The 19,575-nt window shown below is 46.0% G+C and overlaps 1 protein-coding gene and 1 long non-coding RNA gene across 17 annotated transcripts in view; one reads left to right on the forward strand and one right to left on the reverse strand.

The window, feature by feature from the left end:
- SH2B2 (SH2B adaptor protein 2) overlaps positions 1-18,858 on the forward strand; it is an 83,299-nt gene extending 64,441 nt beyond the window's left edge. For 4 of the 15 annotated variants that reach the window (XM_023655389.2, XM_023655388.2, XM_023655390.2 and 1 more), the window contains exons 14-17: positions 673-758; positions 1,711-1,778; positions 13,084-13,180; positions 17,554-18,858. In XM_023655389.2, coding sequence (XP_023511157.2) covers positions 673-758; positions 1,711-1,778; positions 13,084-13,180; positions 17,554-17,593 — 291 coding nt within the window. In that variant the 3' untranslated portion in view covers positions 17,594-18,858. Of the gene's footprint in view, positions 1-672; positions 759-1,205; positions 1,779-13,083; positions 13,181-17,553 lie in introns of all 15 variants that reach the window. The other 11 variants (XR_011424606.1, XM_023655391.2, XM_070231699.1 and 8 more) reach the window with 7 other exon arrangements.
- On the reverse strand, positions 2,263-7,444 carry LOC102149016 (uncharacterized). 2 transcript variants are annotated; one of them, XR_011424609.1, is made up of 4 exons: positions 7,097-7,235; positions 6,541-6,762; positions 2,553-2,683; positions 2,263-2,427 (listed from the first exon to the last, which is right to left on the reverse strand). It is a non-coding gene; the product is annotated as an uncharacterized lncRNA (long non-coding RNA). The 2 variants fall into 2 exon arrangements; XR_002812181.2 differs by lacking the exons at positions 2,553-2,683; positions 6,541-6,762; positions 7,097-7,235 and adding an exon at positions 7,282-7,444.
- Positions 18,859-19,575: the final 717 nt, after the last annotated feature.

Here is a 19,575-nt window from a genome sequence, read left to right on the forward strand (position 1 = left end):
ATGGTCACCGACCCAGAGGCTGTCCGAACCCCATCCTTGTGGGACTTGGAGGCTTCACTGCACTGGCACGATTGATTAGGTCATCGGCTGCTGGTGATGAATTCAGCCTCTAGCCCCTCTCCCCTCCCTGGAGGTCAGGAAATGGGGCAGAAAGTTCCCCTGGCCACCAGCCCTCTTCCTCAGGGGCTTTCCAGAAGTGACTCAGAGGGGCTTGTTCGAAATAACAAAAGACACCCGTTTCACCTTTATCTCAGGAGCTATTTCAGGAACCAGGAACGGAAACTATTACGATGAAAGATGCCCCTGCGGCTCTTAGATAGGAAATTTATAAGGTTTTAGGAGCTGTGTGCCAGAAACAGTGAGCAGAGACCAAATACATATTTCTTAGTAAATCACACCAGCCAAGGCCCTGGCCACACAGAGCTATAGTGCTGCGTCTGCCCTCGAGGACTTTGTCTCTCTCATATTTTGTGCATGAGTGGTATGTTAACAGACTGAAGAGTTCCTTAGCCCTCAGAGAGCCATTTATTGATTTGCTGCCCCACCTGTGGGGCAGCCTCTTACAGTGGCCCTGGAGACGTAGATGTGCCTTATAGCACCCCCAGTGGTGTGGCTTCTAGGGCTCTCATACCCAGCCCAGAGTGTGTCTAACTGATGGGGGGTCTTTTGCAGCAAAAATTGGATGCAGAGTTTCAGAAGAGACTGGAAAGGAATAAAATTGCTGCAGAGGAGCAGACTGCAAAGCGTCGGAAAAAGCGGTAAGGGCTTTGCAGTGTCCCGTATCTAAGGAGACTGAAGCGCGGGAAGTGGGAGAGTAGATGGCTGGGGAATGAGTCCTTGCGGTCCAGAGTTCACCTGTGTGACCTGTAGAGGTCTTGGGTGTTACAGCCCACTGTGGAGCATCCCAGTAGAGGAAGAGCTTTTCTTCTAGTACTTGGGGAGAGATCAAGTCACTTAGTGCCCATCCCCACACCTCCCTCAAAATTGTTACAGATTCTCCAGAGCTTGGCGGTCTGCACTTTGGTGATCACGTGGATTTCTGTGTCCCATTCATGTCTGTAGTTTAACATCAAGTTTAACAAGATGCTCTGAGCAAACTTCCCATTTAGCTGCTTCTTTGGGGTCTGTGACCTCCTTGAGTGACTACATGAGTATACAGGCTGCTCCTGTGTGTGTGTTTTAATAAATGCTCCCTCAACTTTTAGAGAGCTGAGGAGATTCTCAAGACAGTCCCTAAATATCTTGGATGAAAAAGCATCTCCAGTATTTCTGAGATTGCTTTCATTACCTCAGGACTCACGAGGATTTGATCTTGATTCATGAAGAAAACAGTTTGATGATGATGATGATATTGGAGTAGCAGAATGATGGGAAAGTATTTCTTTTGTTTTATTATTGTAGTGTTTGTGTAATTATAAGTCTTTAAAGATCCTATAAGTAGATGTTTATTTTCTAGAATATACAATGAGGTGGTTAAGGAGTTAATGTACGGTCATGCGTCACTTAACGGTGGGGATAAGTTTTGAGAAATGTGTCAGGTGATTTTGTTGTTGTGCAAACATCATAGAGTATACTTAACGCAAACTTAGATGGGATAGCCTACTACACACTAGGCAACATGGTACTAATCTTACGGGACCACCATTGTATGTGGTCCGTCATTGACTGAAATGTCGTTAGTCAGCACATGACTGTATTTTACATTTGTAGCCAGAAGTTAAAAGAGAAGAAGTTAATGGCAAAGAAGATGAAACTTGAACAAAAGAAACAAGAAGAAGGTGAGTGGTACCCACTTTTCTTGCTTGCAACCTTCTCAGTCTTGATCATAGTAGCTGACCTGTCAAGAATGAGATTTAGAGTTTGGAGCTGGGTGGCTGACTGCCGAAGAAATGAGGGCTTATTTCTATTATTTAGGACTCATTTAATTGCAAGTGTCGGAAAGCCAGACTGGCTTAAGCTAAAAAGAAAGATAGTGGCTCACATTAAGTCCAGGATAAACCTCCCTTCAGGCATGGCTAGTAAAGGAGCTCAATGAGGTTGTTGGCATTCACTGTTTCTCGCTGTCCCCTGGCTCCCTGTCCTCAGGCAGGCTCATGTCCTCCCTGTGGTTGTGAGATATCTGTAGCTGTTCCTAGAAGGAAAGACTGAGGGGATGTCCCTAGGAAAAGTGTTTTTGTGTCTCTTTGGCTCTGTTTGAGTCACTTGGCAAGTCAGTTAAGAATCCTTTTGGCTACAAGAAACAGAAAAGTCAACTAGCAGTAGTTAAACAAAGAGGAGTTCATTTTTCTCATGTAACAACAAATCTGGTGGTAGGTGGCAGCCCAGTGGGGTTCAGCAGCTCAGCAGTGTCAGGCCCAGCGTCTCAGCAGTTCTCTTGGCCTTTATCCTGTGGGCATGAGATGGCTGCTGCCACTTCTGGCATCATACCTGTGTTCGAAGCAGGAAGAAGGGGGGCAGGGGGTGGGAAGAGGTGACTGGTACTTCTCTGTGTTTCTTTTTTTTAACTGAAGAGGAAAAGATCCCCTAGAAGTACCCAGCAGACATCTCCTTACAGCTCATTGGTCAGTACTAGGTCACTTTATCATCCCTTGCTGCCATCAGGTTAGATGACTAGAAAACAGAATTGTTGTGACTGTATTTAACCTTCCGTGATCCATCACTGGGAGCTGAGTACACTGCCACCCTAGACAGACAAGAGATTTTGTTAACAAGGAGGAATGGGAGTGAGTAATGTGTCAGTATCCTGTCCCACAGTGCTGCCAGTCCTGCCCACCTCTGAACCCATCACAAGGCCGGAGGTGCCACCCATTTTCCTGGGAGCCCCTGGGCTGAGAATCAGGGAGAGAGGGACCCCAGATGGAAAGGACCAAGAATGCAAAGAAACCAAAAAATGACACTGTCCTCTACATTACTGAATCAGTGGCTGTTTCCTGATCGACTAGGCATGGGTCCTGGCTGGACAGTCGTGATTTTTAGTCTTATGATAAAGTCAGACTTTCACTGACGTGCTGAAATATGATTGGCCCCTTCCAGGACCAGTTTCCTTCTGAGCTGTAAATGTACCATGTGACACAGTATATATGGTATGGTTTTAGACTGTTCCCACCATTTCCTAGAAGAAATTACTTACAATGTCAAAATGTGATTGCTAGGACCTCATCCCTCAAATAAACCACCTCATTACTTTCCCTGCCCTCCCCCCTGCCCCACACACACACGCACAGAGCAATGTGGAAGTATTTGTTCCAAGGGCTGGAGGATTGGGCACAGGAGCCAGTCTCATCTTCTGTTGGAGGAAATACTGTAGCTTGGACCCATTATATTGAGAAATAGAAAAGTCTCCTTGGCTCTGGGTGATTTGATCCTCCCTTTCCAGGGTTTGTTGTTTTTGCTGGTTATCATTGTTGCTATTTATGTGTTTACTGACCTTCCTGAACTAATTCTATAAAGCCTGTATTTTTTGTTGTATATGGCTACTGAAGTCTCTGCTTGGTTAGCTTAGTGGTCAGCTGAAGATTAGAGATTTCCTTAAGTGCCTTGAACCAGTAAGTCTCCCCAAATCTTTGCCAACAGGCTCTGGGTGTGTGTTGGAGCATGCCTTCCACATTCTGGCAGGCAGTTTACCATTTTGCTTAAGCCTTTACTTCCTCTCAAAGTCAGCCAGAAGTGAGATTGGGGCCATCACTTGTCTTTCTTAGACATCTGCACAGCTCTGCACATGCATGCGACCTTCGAGATTCTCAGCTTTTCCTCTTAAGCTTGTGGTCAATTTCTTGTTTGCTTCAGCTGTTAGCACTGCCTCAGGCAGCTGTGATGTTAACCCGTTGCCATTGATTGTTTTGGACAAACACCCGGGTGCAGGGTGGTGGGGGGGGTGGGGAGTGATTTGCACTGAGTCAGATTGAATAAAGACAAGCCTTGAAAGTGGAAGCTTCCAGAGAGCTGCCAGACAGGTCAAATAGGGACAGTGCGCACGGTATGGAAAGTCTGAAGAACTCCCAGTGCAGTTTACCTCCTCCAGTGGCTACTAGGCTGCTGGTTTTCACAGCTACTGTGATTATGAGGCTGTTGGCTTTGGGGCCATGTCAGATCTGGGAACAGAGGGTAGGGACTAGGGCAAGTTAAAATGCCACAAAGCTTACTGTTGTTACAAAACTTCAGCCGTTTTTCTCAAACAATCCAATGAACGTTTCCAGAGTTCTGAAAAAGTTGTTTTTGATGATTATTATCAGTGTTGTTGATGCTTTTATGGAGGAGCAGATTTTCAGAGATCCTTACTCTGTCATTCGGAAAGTACTTTCATCCCTTTAAATTTTAACTTACCTGTAGTTGAGTATGTTTCCTGTGGGCATTAAATGTTTGGGTCATGTTTTTTAATCTGTTCTGACAATCTCTATCTTTTTATTGATACATTTAGATTTTAGGGCTACCATTTTATTTATGTGGTTTTTTTCTTTTGGTAGTTCCCTCTTTTTTATTTCTGTTTCCTCTTTCCTGTCTTCTTTGGGATTATTTGAACATTTTTGTTATTTCATTTTAATTATCTATTGTGTTTTTAAGTATACCCTTTTTAACTTTTTTATAGCTTTTTAGCTATTCCTCTAGAGAGTACTATATATATGCTACTTTCACAGTCTACTTAGAATCAGTATTTGACCACTTGAAGTGGAATGTAGAAACTTCCACCACATAGGTTCCTTTACCATTTATGTTATGTACCATTTATGTACTACATCTACATACATTGAAAATCCCATCAGATAATGTTATTATTTTTGTTTTCAATAGTAAAATATGTTTTAAAGATCTCAAGGGGGCCAACCCTGTGGCATACTGGTTAAGTTTGATGTGCTCTGCTTTGGAGGCCCAGGTTTGCAGGCTCAACTCCCAAGCGTGGACCTACACCACTCATCAGCCATGGTATGGCTGCGACTCACATACAAAATAGAGGAAGATTGGCATAGATGTTAGCTCAGGGCGAAAAAAAAAAAAAAAAGAAAGAAAAGAAAAGAAAGATCTCAAGGGGCGAATAGTCCAAAATAGTTACGCTTTCTGTTGCTCTTCCTTTGTACCTGATGTTCCAAGCTTCCCTCTGGTATCATTTCTTTTATGTCTGAAGAACTTCCTTTAGTCCCATTCAGTTAGAACAGGTTTGCTGGCTATGAATTTTCTCAGCTTTTCTTCATATGAGGCTATCTTTATTTCACCTTCGTTGCTGAAGGACATTCTCCCTAGATATAGAATTCTGGATTGGCAGTTTTTTGTTTCGGCACTTTAGAAATGCTCTTCCTCTTCCTCTAGCTTCCATGGTTTCTGATGAAAAATCTGTGATCATTCAGATTGTTCTCCCGTCATTGTTTTTCTCTGGTTGCCTTCAAGAATTCTGTCTTTAGATGTCAGCAGTTTGATTATGATGTGTCTGCACATGGATTTTCTTGGCTTTGTCCTGTTTGGAGTTCACTGAGCTAATGGAACTGTAGGCATATGTGTTTTGTCAAGGTTGGGAATTTTTTTCCTATTTTTTTTTTTTTTTGTCTTTGTTGTTCATATTGAATAATTCCTGTTGATCTGACTTCAAGCTGTTTCTTTCCTGTGTCCTCCCCATTCTGCTATTGATCCTATCCAGTGAATTTTTTTTTAATTTTATTTTTTTCCTTTTTCTCCCCAAAGCCCCCCAGTACATAGTTGTATATTCTTAGTTGTGGGTCCTTCTAGTTGTGGCATGGGGGATGCCACCTCAGCGTGGCTTCATGAGCAGTGCCATGTCCGCACCCAGGATTGGAACTGACGAAACACTGGGCCACCTGCAGCGGAACGCGTGAACTTAATCGCTCGGCCATGGGCCAGCCCCTCCAGTGAATTTTTTATCTCTATTATTGGGTTTTTCAAAAAAGTTCTAAGATTTCCACTTGATTCTTTTTTATACTTTCTGTTTTTTTCCTGCAGTTTTCCATCTTTCCATTTGTTTCAAGAGTGTTCACCCTTACTTCCTAGAAAAATTTTTAAATACCTGCTTTAACGTATTCTGTAATTCCAACATCTGGGTCATTTCGGCATTGGCATTTGTTGATTGTCCTTGCCTGTGCATATTCAGATTTTCCTGATTCTGTATGCCGGGTAGTTTTCTATTGTATCTTGGGCGTTTTGAATGTTATATTATGAGGCTCTGGTCTTGTTAATGTTGTTTTAGCAGGCGGTCAGTCTGGTTGTGTTTGGAGCACAGGTTCTGACCAGCCTTTTGTGGGGTTGTGGGTCCACTGTCAGTTTGGTGTTCGAAGCTTTTGCTGTGCTCTCCAGATGTGTCTTGCATGTGCCCCCCAGTGGCCATGCAGGGTTTGGTTCTTTGAATTCAGTTCTCAGAGTGTTTGGTGTGGTGCTTAGGGCCAGAACCACGCCTGCTCTGTCAGGATGAGCCCAGATCCATAAACAACTTGAGAATGTCTCTTCTAATCTCCTCCCTCTGTGATCTCCCCGGTGGTTTCAGGTTTCCTAGGGCTCCCCTTTTCAGACCTCGACCCAGAAAGCTGGGGCTTTACTTACGCAATCTGCCACGTGCTTCCTACATCTGCACCTGTATCCAGGGGCGAGCGGTGGGAGGATGGAGAAGAAAAGCACCAGGGGCTTGCCTGACCATCTTAGGACCACAGCTCCTTTGATCAGAGAGAAAGGTTCCTGGACGTCATCTGAGTTTTTGTGCCTGCAAGCCCCCGTTGCCATCCCGGCCACTGTTGCCACTGTGCCCCTGGTGGGCTTGCCTGGGAGCTAGGGTGTAAGAGAACGGAGAAAAGAAACACAAGGATTTCGCTCACTCTGGGCATTAGGAGTCCCCTTTTACTCCTCAAAGCAGAACTGGAGGGTTTCTCTTGGAGCTCTGTGTGTATTCAGTCTCCACTTCTGCGTGTTGGATCACCCTGAGTCCAGGCTCAGGGATACTGGAGGGGAAAAAAGGCCAGGAAACTCAGTGCTGTTCCAGTGGCACTTTATATTCTGGTCTTTTTCCTCAATCTGCTTACTTTTCAGAGTCCATGTCTTCTGTCCCAGTTCTCTAGCTGTATTCAGTCTAGAGACAGGGTCGAATGTGCTTGCTCTATCTTACCTGGAAGCCTCTATTTGGTTTTTTGAATTCAAATGCAGGACTTTACATTCAGCTCCTCTGTATTTCAACTTGGTGTTATTAGCTCTGTTAATGCAGGTTCCCAAAATCCTTTGGAATTCTGATTCTGGAATTCAGCATGTTACCATGTCTTTCCAGTGTTGTCATGGCAGGTTTGATAGACTTACCTCCTCTGTCCTTGGTAACAATGTTGAGCCACACTGTGCTGGGGCCAGAGCCCTCCAGCGTCCACTGGAGAGCTCCATCGAGGCTGGACGGACATGTTCACTTACTCTGCAGCTGGAGGTTTTCTCTAGCTAAGAATCAGCCAGACTCACTCTTCTTTCGTCTTGTCTTGTCACAGAGGTGTCCTAGGAAACTAAGAGGTCATTTGAAGTCAGGGAGTGAGTACAACAGATGTTAAGTTCCAGGCTCAGCTCTCACTCTGGCTCACCCTGGCCTCAAGCATCTGGCTTCTCCTGTTTGAGCAGACTGGTTTTTTAGCTTGTAAAATGATGAGCTCTTTCTAGATCTAAAATTCTGCGATTTGATAACTTTGCCGAACGTGTTGCTGATTTATCGTATTTTGGGGGAGTTCCCTCACTGGTAAATCTAAGAACGCTTTCAGAACGAGAAACTGAGGTTAGTTTGCTCTGGGCTTGTACTTCATGAACCTGTACGGGGTCTGTGGAATCACGTTAGCTCTTTAGGAACCGCTCCCAGAACCGCAGGAGACAAGTGGCAGCATCCACAGAGCTGGGCTTGCTTCAGCCAACCCTTGCTTTTCTGACCCCGCTAGACATGAGGTGCATGTAACCATGCAGTTTCAGTGACCTTTCTTTAATTTGCCCCAGGCTGTAAAGAATAGTTGCGATCACAAAAACAGGTTTGAATACTTTCAGGTAGATTTTGTCCAGAGCCTTCCACTCTTGCGCCCTCTCTTGGGTCTCCCCTGTCCTGAGCTTCAGTCTATCAGGAAGATAGATGTCTGCGCCCATGTCACATCATGGAGTTACACCATAGCAGGATGGTGTCTTTTCACACTGGGGGTTGTGACCCTGTACTCACTGGGTGAGAAAACAGGGTGGGAGTTACAGCTGTCGCTGTTTCAAACGTGGATAAAATAGACTAGAAAATAGCAGAGTACCACACTCTGAATAGGTATTTTGTGAAATTTTCTTTCGGTTTCTATGTGGGCTATGGGCTGTAGTCAAATTTGAAAATCATTGTTAGAGTACGTGGGCCCTATTCTTATAATTGTGAAGTTAGCACCTGTACATACTAAAAACTGATTAGTAATAATACATGGTTGTATTTGCTTCGTACCAAGTGAGCAGGATAGAGAGTGCTAGAGGAATAGCTGTCACAAAAATGGTTTGTGTGCCTTTTACCTCGCCTTCTCAGTTTCCTTCCTTATTTTTCATCTCATGAAAGAAAATCGATTTCCCAGCTGTCTGGTTGAAATGAGTAGAAACTTAATGTCGTGACGCTCAGTTGTGCCACAGGGTGGCGCTGTGCACCGCTGGGCTCTGGATGGACCGGGAAGGCAATCTCTCAAGCTTTTTGGCTCTTCTCAAAAGCTGTAAGGGGCAGCCAGCTAGGAGTTCCGCTTTGTTGTTGGAGAGGAAGTGTCCCCGCTTGCTGTCCACGCGGGTCCAGTAATTCAGTGAAGAGGCCCTGTGGTGTGGGGCTGCTGTCTGAATGACACCACGGATGGCCTTAAGCCCATGTGGATTATTAAGAAAGCCTTGGACTCCCAAAACGATGTATTCTAACACCAGTGTTTCTTATCCTGACATAGGCCTGCCGACCAAAGACACCCAGGGTGACCTTAAGGTGATTTGTTACCAGGTGTATAAGAGCAATTTCTAGCCTCAGCACCATTGCCATTTTGGGCTGGGTGATTCTGTTTTGTGAGGGTTATAGCCTGTTCATTGTAGGGTGTTTACCAGCGTCCTGGCCTCTACCCTCTAGATGCCAGTGGTCCCCTCAGTCATTGACAATCAAAAATGTCTCCAGACATTGCCGCATGTTCCCTAGTCAGAAAGGGAGACAAAATTGCCCCCAGTAAAGAATCATATCTCAGGGCCGGCCAAGTGGTTAAGTTCGTGCACTCTGCTTCGTCAGCCCAGGGTTTTGCCAGTTCAGACCTTGGTCGTGGACATGGCACTGCTCATCGGGCCATGCTGGGGTGGCGTCCCACACAGCACAACCAGAGGACCTACAACTAGAATGTACAGCAATGTGCTGGGGGCTTCGGGGAGAAGAAGAAGAAAAAAAGATTGGTAACAGATGTTAGCTCAGGTGCCAATCTTAAAAAAAAAAGAGTCATATCTCAACTGGGATCTGGTGTTCAGAAGGCACTTAATGTATGTTTCGGATTGAACTGTCTGTTTCAGTGCCAAAGTTTTATACGTACTATGTTGGAAAACTATCCATATCCATTGTGTCTTTTGAGAATAAAGGTATGATATTTTGAGAATAAATAGATGATCATTTTAGAAATTTTTGGAATATGCAAAAAACAACGTCAAAAATAAAATTATCTATAATCCTTACTAAAAATAATCACTTTAACATTTTAATGACATTTCTTTTGTTTCCATTTTAATGCATATATAAACCTATTTATATAAATACCATATTTATAGCTGTCCTCATTTTATCATATAACATTGTATTACAAATATTTTCTCATGTCTTTGCAATTCCCTAGTACAAGGAAGGATTTCTTTCTAGTCTCTCTATTTATCTGGTTAAAAAAAGTTAATATCAGTTTCAGTTACACTCAGTGGCATCTTACATAGTATTCCTGTAATCTGAATAAAATCTCAGATTCCTGGATTTTAAGATATGTGAACAGTAGTATAAGAGTAATGGGAAAAGCTCAAATATCATCATCCCAATAGATCACCTTTCTATCCATTTTCTTTTAGTCTCTCTCCATATGCACATGGCATTTGTATGTAGTTCTAATCATAATATATGAACAGTTTTCCGTTTTGCTTATTTTATTTAACATTGCAGGCATTTCCGCTCCTTCGTAATTTTTTCAGTGACTGATAATATCCGGCAGTTGATATGCTATGATCTACCTAACCCTTTCCCTTTTGTTAGACATTAGATTGATTCTAGTGTTTGTCGTCTTGAGAAGACACTTGAATGAATATTATGTACCTGGCTCCCTCCTGCCTTTCTGGGTTTTTTCCTGAAGATAAATTGCCAGCAGTGGGAATTACTCGATCACAGACTATAAAAAGATTTGCATGGGTCTTGAAATGCGTTGCCAGTTTTTTTCCAAAGGAGTAGTGTCGATTTTTACTACCATCAATCCTGGGCAATAGGGTACACTTTTATTATATCCTTGCCAGCACTGGCTTTTAAAAATTATTCCTCTTCGTGGATAAGAATGTGACTTCAGAAGAAGTTATGGTCTCACTGAGGATTCAATAAAAACCTTACAGGGGCCGGCCCGGTGGCGCAGCGGTTAAGTTCGCACGTTCCGCTTCTCGGCAGCCCGGGGTTTGCGGGTTCGGATCCCGGGTGCGGACATGGCACCACTGGGCACACCATGCTGTGGTAGGCATCCCACATATAAAGTAGAGGAACATGGGCACGGATGTTAGCTCAGGGCCAGGCTTCCTCAGCAAAAAGAGGAGGACTGGCAGTAGTTAGCTGAGGGCTAATCTTCCTCAAAAAAAAAAAACCTTACAGAGGGGGCTGGCCCCGTGGCCGAGTGGTTAAGTTTGCGCGCTCCGCTTTGGCGGCCCAGGGTTTTGTCATTTCGGGCGTGGACATGGCACTGCTCGTCAGGCCATGTTGAGGCGGCGTCCCACATGCCACAACTAAAAGGACCTGCAACTAAGATATACAACTATGTACCGGGGGAACTGGGGGAGATAAAGCAGGAAAAAAAAAAAAGATTGGCAACAGTTCTTAGCTCAAGTGCTAATCTTTAAAAAAAAAAAAAAAAAGATAACTGAAAAAAAAGAACAAAAAACAACCTTACAGAAATCTAGATCCAGATGTGGCAGGACCGCAGTACAGCCTTCGCTGTCTTCCCACCTCACCTTCCACACCACCCACCTTTGTACGGCCTCCACACTCTTTGTAGAAACAGAGAGTGGGTTGTCATCCGTTCCTCTTCTTAGATAATAACAGCAGCTAACACTTACTGAACGTTTGTGTACTAAGTGCTTTGCGGGTGTTAACTCACACAGTCCTCACAGCCCTGGGAGATAGGCGGTGGTGTTATCCCTGTTTTACAAATGAAGGACTTTAGGCGCCAAGTGGTGACAGAAGGCGCAGAGCTGCAGGGGGCCTGAGCAACTGGGCGGGATTTGATCCCAGATAGTGTGTCTCCACTGGCCCAGCGCTTACCCAAAACCTAGTCAGCAGCCCCTGCATTCCTGGCCCTCCCTGTCTGGCCCTTTCTCATCTCTCCCTCCGCCAGTTTGGCCTGGCCACTTCCTTCCGCACACCCTCTGCTCTCACTGAGCTCACACCTCTGTTCTCCCGCCTCCCTGAGCCTGCCCAGACTCTGTGCTCCTTTCTTTTTCATGCTGCCTGACTCCCCATCTTGCTGGAGAGCTTCTGCTCATCCCGCACCTTCCTCTTGCAGTGTTTTCTTTGTAAAGCCTTTCCTAACCTCCCTCCCCACCCAGCCTAACCCATCTAGCCTTTCCCTCCCCCTTGCTCCCGGAGGGTTTTGCACACACTTGGTTATAGAATCTGCTAAATCACATCCTGTGCTTATCTCTTCAGCTGTAATCTCAGTTCCATGAGGGTAGGACAGTGTCTGGTGTTTTTTTAATAAAAAAAGCTTTTTGTCTTAGCTTTACAGAAAAAATGCAAAGACAGTATAGTACAGAGAATTCCCATATACCCAGTCTTCCCTATTAATATCTTAAGTTAATATGGTTCATTTGTCACAATTAATGAGTCACTATCGATACATGTATTAGCTAAAGTCCATACTTTCTTGAGATTTCCTTAGTTTTGACCTAATGTCTTTTTCTTATTCCAGAATTCCAACCAGGATATCACATTACATTTAATCATCATGTCTCCTTGGGTTCCTGTTGGCTATGACAGTTTCTGAGGCTTTGCTTGTTTTTGATGACCTTGAGAGTTTTGAGGGTCAGGTGTTCTGTAGAATGTCCCTCAGTTGGGATTTGTCTGATGTTTTCCTCATGATTAGACTAGTGGTATTGATTCTTGGAAGGAAGACCACAGAAATAAAGTCCCATTCTTTATCACATCCTGTCAAGGCTGTATACTGTCACGATGACTCGTTACTGTTGATGTTGACCTTGTCACCTGGCTGAGGCTGTGCTTGTCAGGATTCTCGACTGTAAATTTACTCTTCTTTCCCCCTTCCTACACGGTCCTCTTTGGAAGGAAGTCACTGTGTGCAGCCCACATTTAAAGAGTAGGGGTTTATGCACCCCCTCCGTGAGAGCAGAGTAGCCACATAAATTATTTGAAATTCTTCTGCACAGATTTGTCTCTTCTTCCCTGTTTGTTTATATACATCACTATGGACTCGTGGATATTTATTTTATGCTTCAGGCTTAATCCTGTTTGTCTTTTATTGCTCAGATTGCTCCAGCTTTGGCCATTGGGAGCTCTTTCATTTGGCACCTGTGTCCCTTTTGCACATTCTCATCATTATGGGCTTTGGGGTTTTGTTTTGTTTTGTTTCTTTTTTCTTTGTTTAGCACGTCCTTACTTTCTGGCATTACAAGATATTCCAGACTTATCTTGTATATTTCCTGCCGAAACCTAGAATCAGCCATTTCTCCGAGGAGTCCTGGCATTAGAGATCAAGATCTGGGAGCCAGGTGTGCACTTTGCTACTGGGGTGGTTGTTTTTAGCCCCTCTTAACTGCAAAGCAAGAAAATATGTATGTGTATACTAACCAGTGTATATACACATATCTACAGATACTCGAGTATGTGTGTAACCATCTGTGTCTATTTATATTAAGCTAAACATGAGTTACTGATGTCTGCGACTCTACTCCCTTGCCATATGGATCATTCTAGCCGCCTCAACTTGTTTGCCTGTAACCTCCCACTCAAACAGTGAGTAACCTGGCTCCCACCATCCACCATCCGTTTATTTAATTGGTCAGTTCCAGGATACGTGGATAATGGTTTCAGAATTGTTAACCTGTTGCCTTTGGGAAACAACTTTATCAGCTAGAGTACAGTTCCTTTTGCATTGAGTTTTACAGATTCCACTATTTCCAGAATTACTTAGGTCGGCACCTTTCCCCCACTGCCTTCACAGAGGTGGTTTCATCCATTTGTAATACAGTTGGATTCATATGTCACCTTTTGCATTCCATCCTGGGATCCTTGACATCCTAAATGATTTTTTAAATTTGCCTACATTAAGGTTTATTCTTTGTGCCGTAAAGTTCTGTGAGTTTTGACAAATGCATGGTATCATGTACCCACCATTAGAATATTATACAGGATAGTCTCACCACCTTTACAAACAATCCGCTGTGCTTCACCTGTTCGGCCTCCTCCTCACCCCAGTCCCCGGCAGCCACTGGTCCGTCGACCATCTCTACAGTGTTGCCTCTCCCAGAGTGTCATATGGTTGGAATCATGCAATATGGAGCCTTTTCACACTGGCTTCTTTCACTTAGCAAAATGCATTTTAGGTTCCTCCATGTCTTTGTGTGGCTTTATACCACCTTCCTTTTTATCGTGGAATAGTATCCCGTCGTATGGATGTACCGCAGTTGTTTATCCGTTCACCTATGGAAGGACATCTTGGTTGCATCCAGTTTTTGGTGATTGTGAATAAAGCTGCTACAAACATTTATGGGAAAGTTTTTGTGTGGATATCAGTTTTCAGATCAGTTGAGTATATATCTAGGAGGGTGATTGCTGGATCATATGATAAGAGTGTGTTCAGGGGCCGGCCCGGTGGTGCAGCGGTTAAGTACACACATTCAGCTTCGGCGGCCCGGGGCTCACCAGTTCAGATCCCGGGTGCGGACATGGCACTGCTTGGTAAAAGCCATGCTGTGGTAGGCGTCCGACGTATAAAGTAGAGGAAGATGGGCACGGATGTTAGCTCAGGGCCAGGCTTCCTCAGCAAAAAGAGGAGGATTGGCAGCAGATGGTAGCTCAGGGCTAATCTTCCTTAAAAAAAAAAAAAAAAAAAGAGGGGCTGGCCCCGTGGCCGAGTGGTTAAGTTCGCGCGCTCCGCTGCAGGCGGCCCAGTGTTTCGTCGGTTCAAATCCTGGGCGCGGACATGGCACTGCTCATCAGACCACGCTGAGGCAGCGTCCCACATGCCACAACTAGAAGAACCCACAACGAAGAATACACAACTATGTACCGAGGGGGCTTTGGGGAGAAAAAGGAAAAAATAAAAAAATCTTTAAAAAAAAAAAAAAAATACATCCTTTAAAAAAAAAAAAAAAAAAAAAAAGAAAGTGTGTTCAGCTTTGTAAGAAACTGCCAAACTGTCTTCCAAAGTGGCTGCACCATTTTGCATTCCTTTCAGCAATGAATGAGAGTTCCTTGTTGCTCCACATCCTTGTCAGCAATTGGTATTGTCAATTTTTAAAATTTTAGCCATTCTAATATGTGTGTTGTGGTATCTCGTTGTTTTGATTTGTGTGTGATAGCATCTTTTTAATTCTGTGTCCTCAGCATTAAGCAGAGTAGTAATAAGCACTTTATTATTTATTTATTATGTTGAAAGAATGAACGGGTGAGATAATTTTGTCGAATTACGAAATGACTTGAATGTGCGCCAGATTCCTAGGCTTCTCCTCTTTGAGAGTGATACTTCTAAGCCCTGGTGGCTTGTTTCCACACACAGGAATCAGCTGTGTTTACTGTTAGGCGAGGTACTACATTTTCAGGGGCTCATCAATCCCAAGGAATGCGCGGAGCCCTCCTGTTCCTCAGCCCCTCAGGCATCTAAAGCACAGCTTTCCACAAACATCCGGTCAGTCAGGGTTGCACTGTTTCTTTAAGATCAGAATTACAGATCGCACCCTAGGCTCTGTCCTGCTGGGTTTAGACCTTTGTGGGTGTGGCTGGTTCTTAGAAAGGCTCAAGGCAGACAGACCAGGACTAAGTTACAGGACACAGCAGAAGTAACCAGCAGCTTCAGCCTTGGCAGACCAGGTTCCAGAGCAGAGCTGCCCAGCTGGTGTGTGGGGAACGGCTACAAGTGGCAGAGCCCTAATCCCCTGGGCCTTCAGGGTGGAGACTGCATGCCCAAGGCCTTCGACCAGGTGCCCCAGGGGCCCCAGAATGTCCTTTTCCACGCATGTCTCGACATGAGGGAGCTTTGGAAATGCTGCCCCAGGAGTCCAGGGAGCTCAGAGCTAGGCTTTAGATCCATCTCCAGCTTCTCACTCAATCTCTGCATAGCAGGCTTTTTCGCTTTTTTATTGCGGTAAATACACGTAACATAAAATGGACCATCTTAACTGGTTTTTAAGTGTGCAGTTGAGTGGTGTTAAATACATTCACGTTGTTGTGCAGCCGTCACCATCATCCATCCTCATAACCCTTTTCATCTTGTAAAACAGAAGCTATGCCTATTAGACACTAACTCCCCATTCTTCCCTCCCCCCAGCCCCCGGCAGCCTCCGCTCTACCCTCTGTCTCCATGAATTTGACTGTTCTAAGTACCTCGTGTAAGAGGAATTCTAGAGTATTTGTCTTTCTGTGACTGGCCTATTTCACTTAGCGTACTGTCCTCAGGGTTCGTCCATGTTGTAGCACGTATCAGAATGTTCTTCCTTTTTAAGGCTGAATCACATTCCATTGTGTGTCTGTCCGTGCAGTGTGCTCACCTCACTCCTGCCTCCACCTTGTCTTTCTTTTGCCTCAGTCTGCTTTTCATTTCTGCAGGCAAGGTAGGCAGAGACCTAGAGTCAGCTACTCCAGATTTGAATCCTAGGTCCTTGTTTTACTGATCATGAGACCTTGAGTAGCAAATTATTTAACCTCTCTGAGCTTTATTCCTCACCTATAAAATGGATTGCCTCCTAGGCTGTTGTTAGAATTAAACAATGTATGTAAAGGTTTACCCAGTGCCTGGCACATAGTAGGTCTTCAACGAATAGTAGCTATTGAAACATGCTCACCGTTTGTACTTTTGAAATTTCTCGTTCCTTGACATGAGATTGAGGAGAAGGAGGAATACCCTGCATTAATTAAATTAACCTTTGAGGTTGTTTCAGCCCATGGCCATGAGCGCTCTTCAGTGTCCCCTCCTGGGGTGTGAGGGTGAATTTTAGCCTGTGCTGTGCCTTGGGTGTCCCGGGGCCTCCCACCTGAAGCTCTTTGTCTGACCCTGTGATGACAGCAGTAGCGAAGCTCTGGGTGCCTGTGGGCTCTGGAGTGCTGGAGTGAATTCCGGCCTGTCTGCAGGGAGGAGGCCCATTGGCAGGCCCAGGTGAGCCCACCGTGCCTGCTGGTGGCCACAGGAGTGGACTGTGAGCTGGAGGGCCTGTCTGCCTCTCTGGGCTCTGGCTCTGCCCTGTTCCAGCTCTCGCCCACTGCCCTGCTCCCGAGAGGAGGGGAAGGGGAGGCGGGGTTGGGAGCAGGTTGTCTTTGTGCTCTGCTTCTGGCTGGCTCAGCTGCACTGTGGGTACTGGCAGTCAGGCCAGGGGAATACTGGAATTCAGAGCTGCATGTAGAGTGCAGAGAGAAGGCTTCTGGGTCTGTGGGAAGAGCTGGCAAGGTGGCATATCTGTGGTGGGCAGAGCCCTCTGCTATGCAGTTTTTGAAAATCCTTTTGCAGACTGCGGTGAGAGCTTGAGGCGCCAGCAGGAGTGTTGTCAGCCCAGCGTTAAATGTTAAAGGGCTGGCTGGGGAACGTCGCCTTGCCAAGGTGACAGACATTGGTGGTAATGGTGGCCATAGAAAAAGCACTGAGGCCCAATTTATGGGGTTCTTTTTTTTTTTTTTTTTTTTTTTGAGGAAGATTAGCCCTGAGCTAACTGCTGCCAATCCTCCTCTTTTTGCTGAGGAAGAGTGGCCCTGAGCTAATAACCATGCCCATCTTCCTCCACTTTATATGTGGGATGCCTACCACAGCATGGCTTGCCAAACGGTGCCATGTCCGCACCCAGGATCCAAACCCGCAAACCCCGGGCTGCCGAAGCAGAACGTGCGCAGTTAACCACTGCGCCACCGGGCCGGCCCCTATGGGGTTCTTGTGTGTGCTTTGGGACCTTTTTATAAGGATGAGATCCACCCACTAGCAGTGGTGGGTCAGTTTTGTGACTGACCCGTTATACGCAAGGAGTGGCACTGGGGACTGATGGACGTGAGGACCTCCTCTGGCTCTTCGCTGTCCTGTCCGGAAACAGCTAGTTCTTAATTTTCCCTCTCCTCCTGTTTGAAAGTGCCCCTTGATTCTCCAAGTGAGTTTGTACGTCTCTAATCCAAATGTCTTGTGATTCCAGGATCCAGTCAGTCCCAGGAGCAGCCGTCCAGCAGCTCTGAGGAGGCGTCTGGAACAGAGGAGGAGGAGGAGCCCAGCTTCATCATGGGGCGGTGACGACGTGTGCCACAGCGGCTGTCTGGAGCCTGGCACACCGTGACCACGGCTTCAGAAAACCCTCCGCACGACTGAGGGGAGGGCGCTGTTTCAGCTCAGTTTCCCTCCCAAGGCCTCACTGGGTAGAAGCACGTGGGCACCCGTGCTGGCTGCTCCCAGTGCCCGTGTGGGCAGGACTCAGAGCCTGTGGGACAGATGACGGGCTCCTGGACGCTCAAGCGCACTGCCAAGCAGCATTCGTTAATGTTCCCACTGGAAGGGGGAGATGTATAGCCCTCTGCCCCTGCTTCCTGTGCTCCCGTATTTGGACAGTGACGAGTTTGGGGCTGGTTTCTGTGAAAGGAATGTTTATTTAGTAAAGAACAGAAAAAGTTTGTTTTGTTCAGGCCTGTGTGACATCAGTTACAGAAGCTGTAGACAAGGCTGTGAAATGACTTGATAGGGATGGGGCCTCGAGATTTCCTATTACATGGGCCTGGTCCCAGACTCATGAGGGAAGTGGCCTTGGCCCTGGGGCTGACTCTCACTGCAGGGCGTCCTGCAGCTGAGAGCACAGACTGCACCCCCAAATACGTGCTCCTGCCCAGCAGCTCCCAGTACACAAGTGCATACTGGGAAGCCCCAGGCATGCACAAAGGGAGGTATGGGCCTGACCAGCGGGGCTGAGCCATAAGAAGCCTTGATGTGTGAAAGGAGTTTGGGGAAAACAGCTGGAGACTACAAAACAGGTAGAAAATCTAGTCTGGGCTGAAACAGAGTAGAGGGCATGGGGAACCCTGGCTGAACTGGAAGGGACGGGGACGGACTGGCCAAAAGCTGCATTTTCATCCTAAAATCAGAGGGGATCTGAACAGAAAATGGGAGGTGACCAAGGGCAACCTTTCAGACCAACAGGAGGGACAGAGTTGGTTCCTCATTAGAGCCGTTGCTCACTTTTTGGATTATTTATCTCCAAGTTTCTGAGTACATTTTGTGCCTTTTGTGGAATTTGATCGGATTAAAGACATAACGGTTTTGAGTGAAGGGAAACTAAGAAACATTCTACTTTTTCCTTCACTTGGGCTGTGTTGATTTCCCTGGCTCGCCCTGAGCCACGTGGCATCTGGCCTAGCTGCTGTCCCTTCAACCGTTCAAGTCACAGGAATTTGTCTTTCCCAGGAAGGTGCAGTGGAAAGTCAGCCCTAATAAATGAGTGCACTCCCTGGCCGGACATTTTGAAACCCTTGTTTCTCTGTCAGGGCCTGGCTGCATGTTGTGTGTTTTGTTCTCCTGTCTTTGAACTGTTGGTTTCCTTATCTGCCTCCAAAACGTGTGTCCCGACTCTTGCTTTGAGTCTGCGGCCTGGATCTCCTGGGTGTTGTCTTGCACTGGGGGCTGTGGAGGGGGCCAGAGCTTGGAGCCTGAAGGCCTGGGTTTGAGTCCTGCCCCCTCCTCTGCTGCGATGGGGACTCCGGGCCAGTCACTTCCTGCTTCTGCCCAGTGCCCCTGGCCAGGAGCTGAGGGAAACACCCCAGCAGGTGTGTGTGGCCTGATGGGCAGATGGCTAAGTAAACAGGATGCCTGGTGGATGTGTGTGTTTTACACCTTTACCAGAGCTCAGAAAATGATGTTTACCTAGTAGATGACCTGCAGCCATTTCTGACCGTTCTTAAGGGGTCATCAGTACCTTCTGTTGAGGGACTCTAGGTCTTTGTTCTTCAAGGTAGTGTTTATTTGGGAAAGGGGAGCAATTAGCTGTCATCAGTGAAAAAGGAGTGGGTGGTACTGGGCCCGCCCCCACTCAGAAAAGCCATGACTGGGGAGAATTGTTAAGTAATGCCCTTGTCGATTGGTGCATGGGCGGGGAGGAGTCTGGAATTGAACAGAAAAGGTGCACATAACTTGATTGTCTCAGGAAGCCTCATGTATAAGCATTCTGAGACACCAG

This window comes from Equus caballus, chromosome 13 (genome assembly GCF_041296265.1).
Source record: "Equus caballus isolate H_3958 breed thoroughbred chromosome 13, TB-T2T, whole genome shotgun sequence".
In the NCBI taxonomy this organism is placed as follows: domain Eukaryota; kingdom Metazoa; phylum Chordata; class Mammalia; order Perissodactyla; family Equidae; genus Equus; species Equus caballus.